General features: G+C 44.6%; 1 protein-coding gene across 1 annotated transcript; it reads left to right on the forward strand.

Moving 5' to 3' along the window:
* Positions 1-5,568: 5,568 nt before the first annotated feature.
* On the forward strand, positions 5,569-7,648 carry LOC147435547 (indole-3-pyruvate monooxygenase YUCCA1-like). The gene has a single exon (XM_086488586.1). The coding sequence runs from the start codon at positions 5,702-5,704 to the stop codon at positions 7,484-7,486; it is 1,785 nt and encodes a 594-aa protein (XP_086344712.1). The 5' UTR covers positions 5,569-5,701; the 3' UTR covers positions 7,487-7,648.
* Positions 7,649-11,344: the final 3,696 nt, after the last annotated feature.

Raw genomic sequence — 11,344 nt, forward strand, 5'->3', positions numbered from 1 at the left:
AAGATCTCACATGTCTGCCCATTGCCTAGCCGAACATGATCTTTAGTGGTCACATAAGAGGTAAACCACTCCTTGTTTGGAGACACATGAAGTGATGCCCTTGAGTCTATAATCCAATCACTCAGTGCATTTCTATCAGATGCTGTAAGAAGAGCTGAGTCCATTGTATTCTTCAAGATGTAGATGTCTCCTGACACTAGACTGTCATCCTCTGCAACAGTGTTTGTCACATTATTTCTTGAATCTTTACTGAGGACTTGTTCTTCTCACCATGGTCTTCAGCTTTCTCTTTGCCTTTTTCTTCTTTCCATTCTCTGCAGTCTCTTTTCATGTGACCCTTCTTGCCACAATGGTAGCATTCTATGTCACTCTTGCCTTTAGCGCTGCGGGACTTGCTACGAGACTGATTCCTCTTTCCACCTTTGTACTTTTCTTTGGTCCTTCCCCTGACAACTAAGGCTGTTCCTTTGCCTTTGTCCATTGTCTTTCTATTGGTTTCTTCAGTAAGCAGACTTCCTTCTACACCTGCTATGTTCAAACCATCTGGAGGTGCAGAATTACTCAAAGCTGTGCGAAAAGTGTCCCAACTTTCCGGCAATGTGATCAACAGGAACATACCTCTAACAGGTTCATCAAACTTGACACCTTGAGCTGACAACTGACTATAGATTGTGTTGAATTCATTCAGATGATTGGACATAGGGGTCCCTTCTTTCATCTTCAAGTCAACAAGCTTCTTAAGCGAGTATACCTATGAAGCTGCACTCTGCTTCTCATAAAGATCACTCAGCTTTATCCATGCTTGATAAGCCGACATCTCGTCTGCTACATTGAAGTAAACGCTTTCTGCCAAAGTCAGCATAATGGTAGAAAGTGCCAATTCATCCATTTCGCTCCATTCATCTTCGTCCATATCTTCTGGTTTTATCCCCTTGAGCTTTATAGGTTTTATCTGCTTCTTTTGTACCAACACGTGCCAAATATGCTTCTTCCACAATAAGAAATTGGTTCCATCCAGCTTCTTGATATTGTAAAGAGCAGTGTCCTGTGATCTAGCCATAGCTACGCTTCACAGTAGTTTACTTTTCTGGGAAAAATTCGGCAGAGTTTCCCCTGTAAACTGACCTCTGAACCAATATCAACCTGTCAAATGAACCAAGAAAGCTTCAGATTTTGCAAAAATTTTGGCAGAGTCTCCTTTGTAAAATGGCTCTGGTGTACTAAAAACAGACCAAAAAACAGCTCAAAAAACACTGTCTCTCTGACACTGTAAGCTGTGGGTAAACCTGTCCTGCACCTGTACTGTCTCTCACTGTCCTGTCACTGTCCCATAAGCATAGACTGCGACAATGCCTCAACGGCAGTAAAGCAAAGATGCAATCCCAACTGTCTAACTCACAGTCAATACATCCTAGATGCCTATCTAAGGGTGCTCGAGGGATCGCTCCAAGACTTGTATCACCGAAAGGATCTCAACATTCGAGAATCCCCCAGCTCAATAAAACCTCACTCGACCCTCAACAAAGGCTACAGTAAATCTGACAGTACATAGACTTCCCACAAAGTCATACATCCACAAATTTCCCACTGTATGCTGTAACCGCTGCGGCGGTTGTTTGCTGCGTGACTCATAGCCAGCAAACCCTCAACAGACATACATCATCTCTGACAATAGATCCCATGTGGAAGTACCTGCAATGTCAGGATGAAATCTGGAATATCAAGCAGCAAACACAAGCTACCTGATGAACTAGTGGATGTCGCCTACATTCTGTGTGAAGATGCGCCCGTGTCGTATGTGACACGCCTCCAAGAACTGTGAGCCGTCCTTCGATGTGTAGACAGCCACAAATCAACACTTTGGGAGTGTCGATATCCTCAGCACCTGCAGTCGTAGGCCGAAAACCCCAAATTTGCAGAGTCGGATCTGCACCCGCTGAGACCACGTAGTCGAAAATGGCCTGCGCAGACCTTTGTCGAAGCCGAACGGTGGCCGAGATGACCTCAGAATGAAATTCTGAGAACACCAAGCCATTCGGGCTCTCCCACAGGATTTGGGGCCGTGTCTTCGCCTGTCGAATTTCACTCCAATCTGAGCTGGTGACTCTAGCCTCCTGCAGTGCTGCCCCGAGCCTCGATCTGAGCTCTGATACGAGTTGAAGGAGTACGAGCGAAAGTGTGACGCGAGAGAGAGTGCGAGAAGAAGAGCACGACGATATGGTGAACTCACTCTACTGTAATGTGTAGAGCATAGTGAGTTCTTATTAGGTTTTTACAAAAGAATATGTGTACATACCTGGCGGCCCGCCCACTTACCTGGGCGACCACATTGGGCTTTATACCCCAACAGAAGTGGCGTGATGACCGAGAGTGGTGAGACAAGACATAGGCAGATTTTCCAGAGTAGAGAGTGATAGATTAGCTCGTAATGATAATAGCTTAGTTCCATAGGTTCACTTCTTGAGGTTGACACCCTCAAAGAGTCTCTGTGCCCCATCGGAGGCGCTTCCCTAAGTATTGACATTATGCTAGTGCTACACAACTATGCTACAGACCTTCGATCACGGGGACCCGCTAACAACATATGTAAAGAAAGGGCAGGGACGCTAGTCAATCGTGGCATTAGCTCATTTACAAAATGAAATTAATATGATTGTTTAGACCCCTCAAACAATTGGCGACCCCTTCAATTTGGAACAATGGATGTGTGCATAAATTTGCAACGGGACGAGTAGACACATGCCAATCTCAAAAACCCTTGCTTAGATGTTTTACGAGCTATCCGCACTCCCACAACTCATTCTTTGCTCATGCTTTCTCAAACTTGAATTTATACAGAGTGTGAACCACTCTGCTCTTCAGCAACATGGTTGTGGATGGTGGCTTTGTGCAATCTGAGCGGAGATTGAATTGTAAGTAAGGCAAGGGGCAACCTCTTTTTATAGGAAGGGAAGAAAAAAAAGGAGAGTTTTGTTGTGTTTTGTTTGTGTGTGTGCATACATATATCTCTACCTAGCAAGGGGTTGGTCACGCGAGGCATATTTATTAGTAATATGTAACTATGCATATAGCACCCCATTTCAAAAGAAAAGACAGGTTACTGAGCCACTCTACGGTCACACGTATTTTAGTAGAAAGTTCTCACTGCATGGCATAACATGGAATCTACAAAACTGAAGTTCCAAACATAAATATACTTATGGGCAGGTACACAAGGACTATGTTTATGCCATCTTAGTATATGAAAACCTTCGAAGAGGCATTCATGACAGGGTTCTTTCCTTACTAAAATTCTACAAATGCGGCACATTGCCTACCAAAGTGCAGTCCTTAACAACCCATTCAAAGACTTATCCATACACGCAGACATAGTGGCTCGAGCTGCCAAGTTCACATGCATCACGAAGATACTTGAGAAAAGGCAGTTCGACTATTGAAGCTCAAAGACAAAACTTGCACGAGGACGTGCAAAGAATAGGAAGGGGGGAATGTTTGCAGAAACACTGAGTGGGCATCCTCCTAGCTGACCACACCACCTCAAAGCCCATAATTTTGATGTAATCATATTATTTTTCTCGAGAAGATTTGTATAAAAGGGAAGTCATGATTGTTGAGCTGTATTTAGTACACTCCGATTTGTAATTCTTTTGTCCTGAACCAAGAAGCCTTGTAAGTTGGCCAATGGCCAAGGTTCAAAATCTCCAGTTTGAACACACCATTGTAGCATTATCTAAAGTAAGTTTGAAGGGCTCTGTAAGTACGACTATGAGTGGCAATTGAGCAACATATTGCAATCAGAACCCAATTCCGAAAAGTGCATTGTGTTCCTTGTCTCTTGCTCTTTTATTTAAGTCTAATCATTTTTTTTGTGTGGTTAAGGACTACCTGATTGTGAACCGAATCTGTAATTTTGAGTATAAAAATTGTTATTTTTTGACATTTTACCATAGGAGAGTGTTCCTAGGCCATAGGATGACCTTTCTGGATAGTTCCATTGTTGTTTCTAGGACGTGGAGTGTGAAAACCTTATCGACAGATGAACGCAAAACTTTGTAGGATAGTGTCCCTAGGCCTATTATAGCTCCTTGTAAAGTTCCGTTGCATTCCGAGTTCATTTGGTTGAGGAAATGGCGTGATGATCGAGAGTGGTGAGACAAGACATAGGCAGATTTTCCAGAGTAGAGAGTGATAGATTAGCTCGTACTGATGATAGCTTAGTTCCATAGGTTCACTTCTTGAGGTTGACACCCTCAAAGAGTCTATGTGCCCCATCCGAGGCGCTTCCCTGAGTATTGACATTATGCTAGTGCTAGACAGCTATGCTGCAGACCTCCGATCACACGGGGACCCGCTAACAACCTATGTAAAGAAAGGGTAGCGACGCTAGTCAATCGTGGCATTAGCTCATTTGCAAAATGAAATTAATCTAATTTTTTAGACCCCTCAAACAATTGGCGACCCCTTCAATTTGGAACAATGGATGTGTGCATAAATTTGCAACGGGACAAGTAGACACATGCCAATCTCAAAAACCCTTGCTTAGATGTTTTACCAGCGATCCACACTCCCACAATTCATTCGTTGTTCATGTTTTCTCAAACTTGAAGTTATACAGAGTGTGGACCACTCTGCCCTTCAGCAACATGGTTGCGGATGGGGCCTATGTGCAATATGAGCGGAGATTGAATTGTAAGTAAGGCAAGGAGCAACCTCTTTTTATAGGAAGGGGAGAAAAAAAAGGAGAGTTTTGTTGCGTTTTGTATGTGTGTGTGCATACATATATCTCTACCTAGCAAGGGATTGGTTATGCGAGGCATAATTATTAGTAATATGTAACTATGCATATAGCACCCCATTTTGAAAGAAAAGACGGGCTACTGAGCCACTCTATGGTCACACGTATTTCAGTAGAAAGTTCTTGCTGCCAACTAAAGGATTCGAGGCGAGAGATCTAGGGATATTTGAAGACGCTACACAAGCTAGATTGAATTTTCATATGCTGCAGGCCTCGCATGGCAAAGAAAAACATGTCTTGCACTACTTGTAGCCGTCTTGGTTTAAGCTAGGGTCCAGTACAGAGGCAGGGCGATGCCGGCATAGAAGCATGCAACACTAGCAATCATTGCCTCATAGGGTTTCTCTTTTGTATGTGGATTTTGGCACACTCATGAAGGGGCGATAGGCCTAGTAGGAGTGAGCATGCACAATAATATACGTGTGACCACAAATGGAGCAGGTTATCATTTGAGATAACTGGTAATTGAGCTTCGTGTGACCACCACCTTATCTCTTGTTATCTCTAACATACCGCCAAGGCACTAGAGTGAGAGAGACTCCCTCTAGACCACTAGTGGAACCATATGAGAGAGATTAGAGATTATAAAGGGAGAACCCTATAAGAGGACGTGCCCTACGGAGAGCCTTGTAAGCTAGCTTGTAAGTTAAGGAAAGAATCTATGAAACGCCTTGTAAGTTAAGGATCTATGATTTTTATTTATTTATTGATAGACAGAACATTCGCAAATATTCCGGTCATCGAACCGAGTAGGAAAGTTGGATTCAAGTTTAACTTTTGAATTCAACCTTCCGTAGGCCTAAAGCTATAAGACTTCTGTGTGCGTTACGTTGAACCCAGATAGTGACTGGTAGTCTGGTGTGGGTCACCGGTCAGAGAGAGAGAGAGAGAGAGAGAGAGAGAGAGATGGCGGAGCTGCAAGTGAAGGCCTGGCTGCATAGCTTCGAGAAAGCACTGCAAGAGCGGGATGTGAATGCTGCGTCGGAGCTCTTTGTGGAGGAGGAGTGCTTCTGGAGGGACCTGCTGGCCTTCACTTGGAATCTGTACACAGCGGAGTCGCGGGAAGAGATCCGCGTCATGCTGGCGGCCACGCTGGACGCCGCCCAGCCCCGCGCCTGGCAAATCGAGGGCCACGTGGAAGAGGCTGAAGCCACCCTCCTCATCCAAGCCTTCATCCGCTTTGAAACGCAGCAGGCCAGTTGCCGCGGCCACCTCAAGCTTCGCGCTGGCAAATGCTGGTGCCTTCTCACCGCCATGCACGAGCTCAAGGGCTTTGAAGAGAAAGCAGGCCTTCGCAGAGATGTGGGCCTGCAGCATGTCCCTGCCAAGGGCAGAAAGACATGGCAGGAGCTTAGAGCAGAAGAGATTCAAGAGATACAACGGAGCAAGGAGACATATTGTGTCATTGTAGGCGGCGGGCAAGCGGGCGTCGCACTTGCAGCTCGCCTGCGCCGGCTTGGAGTGGTGGCAATCATCATAGAGAAGAACAAGAGAGCAGGGGATACATGGAGGAATCGCTACAGATCCCTATGCCTTCACTCTCCTGTGTGGTATGCTCATTTCCCATATATGCCATTTCCTGATGATTGGCCAGTGTACATCTCTAAGGACAGAATGGGGGACTGGATAGAAGCATACACAGAAGCTATGGGCTTGATGTATTGGACGGCCACAGAGTGCAAGGGGGCCAAGTATGCAGAGGAGCACCAGAGATGGGAAGTGAGGGTGGAGAGAGAAGGGGAGGAAATGGTGCTGCATTGCAAGCAATTAGTGCTGGCCACTGGCATGAGCGGTTTCCCACACGTGCCCATCTTCAAGGGAGCGGAGAGCTTCAAGGGCGTGCAGATGCACTCCAGCCAATACAGAGGGGGGCAGGAGTGGGCTGACAAGCATTGCGTTGTGGTGGGTGGCAACAACTCAGCTCACGACATTTGTGCCGATCTGTGGGAGTGCGGCGCCGCTCGTGTGACCATGCTTCAACGCAGCCCCACGCAGGTGGTCCGCTACCCGGCCTTTGCGGAGGCTCATGCGCCCTTATACTGTGCCGACTCCAAATACTCCACTACCGAGGCGGACCTGATGCTTGCCTCCTTCCCTTACAAGCTATTGCCACGCCTACAAGCCCCTCTCTACATGAAGTTCGCAGCAATGGACAAATCGTTTTACCAGGGCCTTGCAAATGCCGGTTTCATGCACACTTTTGGAGAGGACCATTCGGGTATTTTCTCCGTGTACTATCGGCGTGGGTCTGGTTTCTACGTGGATGTGGGCGCCTCCGAGCTGGTGATCAATGGGGAGATCAAGGTGAAGAGCAGGGTGGAAGTGGAGGAGGTGAAGGCAAGCTCTGTGGTGTTAAGCGATGGAAGTGAAGTGGAAGCAGACCTCATCGTGTATGCAACGGGATGGAGCAATATGAATGCATGGGCAGCCTCGCTAATCTCGCAGGAGGTGGCGGACAAGGTGGGCAAGTGCTGGGGCTTGGGCTCTAACACGGTGAAGGATCCCGGCCCGTGGGAGCGGGAGATACGTAATATGTGGAAGCCCACCCAGGTGAAAAATCTGTGGTTCCATGGCGGTAGTTTCCAAGAGGCGCGCCATTACTCGCTCTACTTGGCCTTGCAGATCAAAGCCCGCTTGGAGGGCATTCCCACGCGAGTCTATGGCATGCCGCTTGTCCACCACACCTCTTGAGCTCAACCTTCTAGGGTTTAATACGAGCTTGTCTATATGTTATTTCTTTGTTTATCACATATTCTTAGCTTTCTTTGTCCTAGTGGATTTGTAGGGACTTTGAGAATAAAATCAATAAGATGAGAGATGGAATGCTATGGTCTTTCGTCTCCCCATTTCTTTCACGCTTTGTGAAATCAAAGCTTCACCATCATTGGTGCCCCTTCAAAGAGCCGATAATTCTATTTATGCTATGGTTTTAATGGGCAAAGAGATGGGAGGTTTGCTAGTAATAGACTGCTTCTTGGTGGCCGAGCTTTCATGGTGATTGTATGTGAGGGGAAGATTCAAAGTGATTGAGCTGGTGCAGTGGACTCCCAATCAATTTCACATTTATTGGTGCACTTCCAAGTTTAGTTGAGAATGGCAAAATGAGAGCGTTGATTCTGTAGTGGTACATGCAAGGCAACTTTGAAGACAATGGCTATTCATTGGCTTCAAAGCAGGGCTAGAAAAATACACTTTCCCTAATCGGTGAAAACAGGGGTAAACTTGAAATTCTTTCGGAATTTTTACCTGAAGGTAAGCTCAAAATCTAACTTGGATTTTACAATTTCGACCAGTTAAAATACGTTGGACCCCGGAATTTTTCTAACACTTCTTCAAAGTCAGTAGTAGTGTCAAAGTTGTAGAGTTTGCCTTGAAGCCAACTAGAAGGTGGGAATTGTATGTTTCTAGAACACACTCTTAAACCACTCTACTGGCTTGTTTCAAGTTTTATTACCCCGGAATCTCCAAGGCTTCCTCCACATCCTTGGCCCCTACTCCGCCTATGGCAAGCTGCTGGTTGCCAGCCCAGCCACCTGCCACCTTTCTTTCTCTGCTCGTCGCCCACTACTTGCGAGATCCCTTACTTTGCTAATTAATCCAAGAGGGAATCTTCTCAAATTCTCGCTAATGAACTCTTTTCCAAATGGGTACAACCTACCTTGGACACAATTAATTTAACGTTTCCAAATTTTAGCTCTCGTCACCCATTATTTAATCTCTTGACGAGCTTGCTTTTAGTTTGTATCTTCCGCTGAAAATCGTTACTCATGTAGACATACTTTCCTAAGTCCATGCAGAGAGTGGGCCACCAAAGCCCAATAGGCAGGATGAGTTTCATTGTCCTTATAGTTTTTGTTTTTTAGAGGAGTAGAAGTGTATTAAAAAAATGAGTCAAAGAGGTACAATGTTCCCACAGGTAAGGGGTGGGACAAACCAACAACTGAGGATCAAGTTACAAAAGACCGAGCATTCGGCTTCTAGTCGGATGGTAGTACATAGAGGCAAAAAAGCTCCATTTTTGCCATCTATTAGATTGTAAGATAGAAGAGATAGAGAGAGCTTCTTAACCTTTTTTACAAAGATTAAGGGCTGAGAGCTTTAAGTCATGCTTTAGAAGACAAGTAGGGTAAATAGAGTGGCTCTTGAATACAAATGCATTCCTCTGATTCCAAATATACCATAGCATGAAACCTCTCCAGATGTTCCATAGTGGGATGTCTAGTCCTTGGCAGCTTCCCAAGATGAGATCCTTCAAGTCCAGAGCTTTTAGATTAATTTGATTGGTGATATTCTGCAAAGCTATGAAAATTTCTTCATTTGCCTTACATTTGAACCATAGGTATAGGTTGTCTTCCACACCTTTGTTGCATCTGGTACAAACACCATTGTTCACTCCTGCTTTAAGGACTCTACTTCCATTCCATACCCCATTATGTAATAAGAGCCACATAAGAGTAGAGTGTTTAACCTCTAGAGGAAAGCCCATATGCACTTTAACCTGTAAGTCCATTGTTTGCAGCTCCAGCTGATCTTCAAGATTTTCTTTAATCTTCTTTTAGCCTCTTCTTCCACTCCTGCTTTGGGACAAAACTGCTTAAAGGCATCATCTGGAAGCTTAGCCACGATGCTCGAGGGTTGAGAAGCTCTGAGTGGAATACTAATTTGATCTAATTTTCCTCTTGCTCTCTCCTGACACCATTTGTCTAGTGACAATGGGATTGAATATTGCAGGTGCAATTGCCTATCTGTCTTTAAAGTCCTTTGTGATAAAATATCAGACCAATATTTGATACCACCTTATGGCCTTGTGTGCCTTTCTGCATGGAAAAGCATTTAATTTCCTTGCAAAAAAAGCCAAACCAAAGAGTCCTGCAAAAAGTTGGTCTGTTTAGCAAAGAAAGCTGTTGTAGGTTTCCAATTGTCTTTGACAGAGTTCCAAGCCTTCCACATTCTTTCATGAAATATAATATCTAACCAACCCAAATGATTTTCTTATATTTAACTGATCATTTAATGTGGGGGAATAAACGAGAACGGCTAGCCAATGGAGCTTAAAAGACCTTAGGGTTAGTTTTATTAAAGACCTCCAAAGGTTAGTGTTAAAAGTCCTTTGACCTTAGGTAAGCTAGGGTTGTGCTTGAGGACTGCACTTGAGGTGGAACCCGGCCCAAGCTTAAGGTGCTTGTCGTGCTTACTGACTAAGATTCTTGAGGTGCTTGTCGTCCTTGCTGACTAAGATGCTTGAGGTTCTTGTCGTGCTTGCTAACAAAGATGTTTCAGGTGGGTTGTCGTGCTTGCCAACTAGAAGTTTGAGGTGCTTGTAGGAACACTACCCAAGCTTGAGGTGCTTTGTCGTGCTTGCTGACTAAGGTGCTTGTGTTCCACAAAGTCAAAAGAATCCCTACAAGAGAGGGGGCGAGCCCTAAAGCTACGGGGGTGAGAGAGCACACACATACGCACACAAGATAAGCTAAGCCTCAAGAGGCATCAATGACACATGTCAAGCGCCTACCCATGTTACCGACATGGTGTGCCTAAAGCCTATTGGTTGGCCTCCCAAGGGGTCCAATGATAAATTAGTTAATTTAGTTAAATTATTTTTGAATTTATCAAGTCCTCTCTCTCAAAGGGGAAATGGGGACACTTGTCCCAAGAATACCCTTGTTGCTGATATGCATTCTGCATGTGATTGGCCAGGCTTGTAGGGGTCCAATGAGCTTCTAGCATGAGCTACAAGGGGGGTTCTACCAAAGCAAGAAGGGGGACTAGCTTGGGGGTTATACTCTCCCACACACACTCTCATTGTGTGAAGTGCAAAGTGCAAGAGATCCATCTCCTTCTCTAAGCTAGTAGAGAAGTTGAGAGCCTACACCAACACTCTTGGCTATAGAATGAAAATCCAACCAAGAGCCATGCTTCAATGCTTAAGATTGCCATATTCTCCATCTTCATTACTATGCTATTATGTATACTAGCAAGAAGAGTGATGATAAGTGAGGAACTACTTCTTTCTCCTATAGAATGTTTCTTCTTCCCCTTCCCTACCTTCATTTCCCGCTAGCTTTCTCCATCTTCGAAGGTGTTTGAGGCCTTAGGATTGAGGCTTGGGATACTTAATGCTTTTGGCAAAGTTTATGTTATGCACGTGATGGATGAAGCTTTCCATCTTCATTGCATCACCTAGAACACAAGGAACACAAAGATTGTATTGTACCAAGTCTCTCTTGATGGGTGAATCTATAATACAAATGCCTATTGGTGTAATGTACCCAACATTTATCCATATAAGTCATTTCAGTTATTTTGCAAAGTAATTGAGATTCTCAATTTTGTGAGTCATCATGAGTTTATCAGAGCAATTGGATTGAAATGGGATTCAAAATCTATTTGTTTATGATCTTTTTTTATGTGGGACAATAGATTTATGTGGGAACGTAATCTATGTGTGAAGAAAAAGCTTAGAGATAGTATTTTTAGGAAAGAAAGAGAGGTGAGTCAAAATTAGGATACTTCTTTCTTTCTCTCACTCAAGATAGAATGTGAACTTGT

The sequence above is a fragment of the Adiantum capillus-veneris genome, chromosome 18 (genome assembly GCF_014529385.1).
Source record: "Adiantum capillus-veneris isolate H3 chromosome 18, ASM1452938v2, whole genome shotgun sequence".
Classification (NCBI taxonomy): Eukaryota; Viridiplantae; Streptophyta; class Polypodiopsida; order Polypodiales; family Pteridaceae; genus Adiantum; species Adiantum capillus-veneris.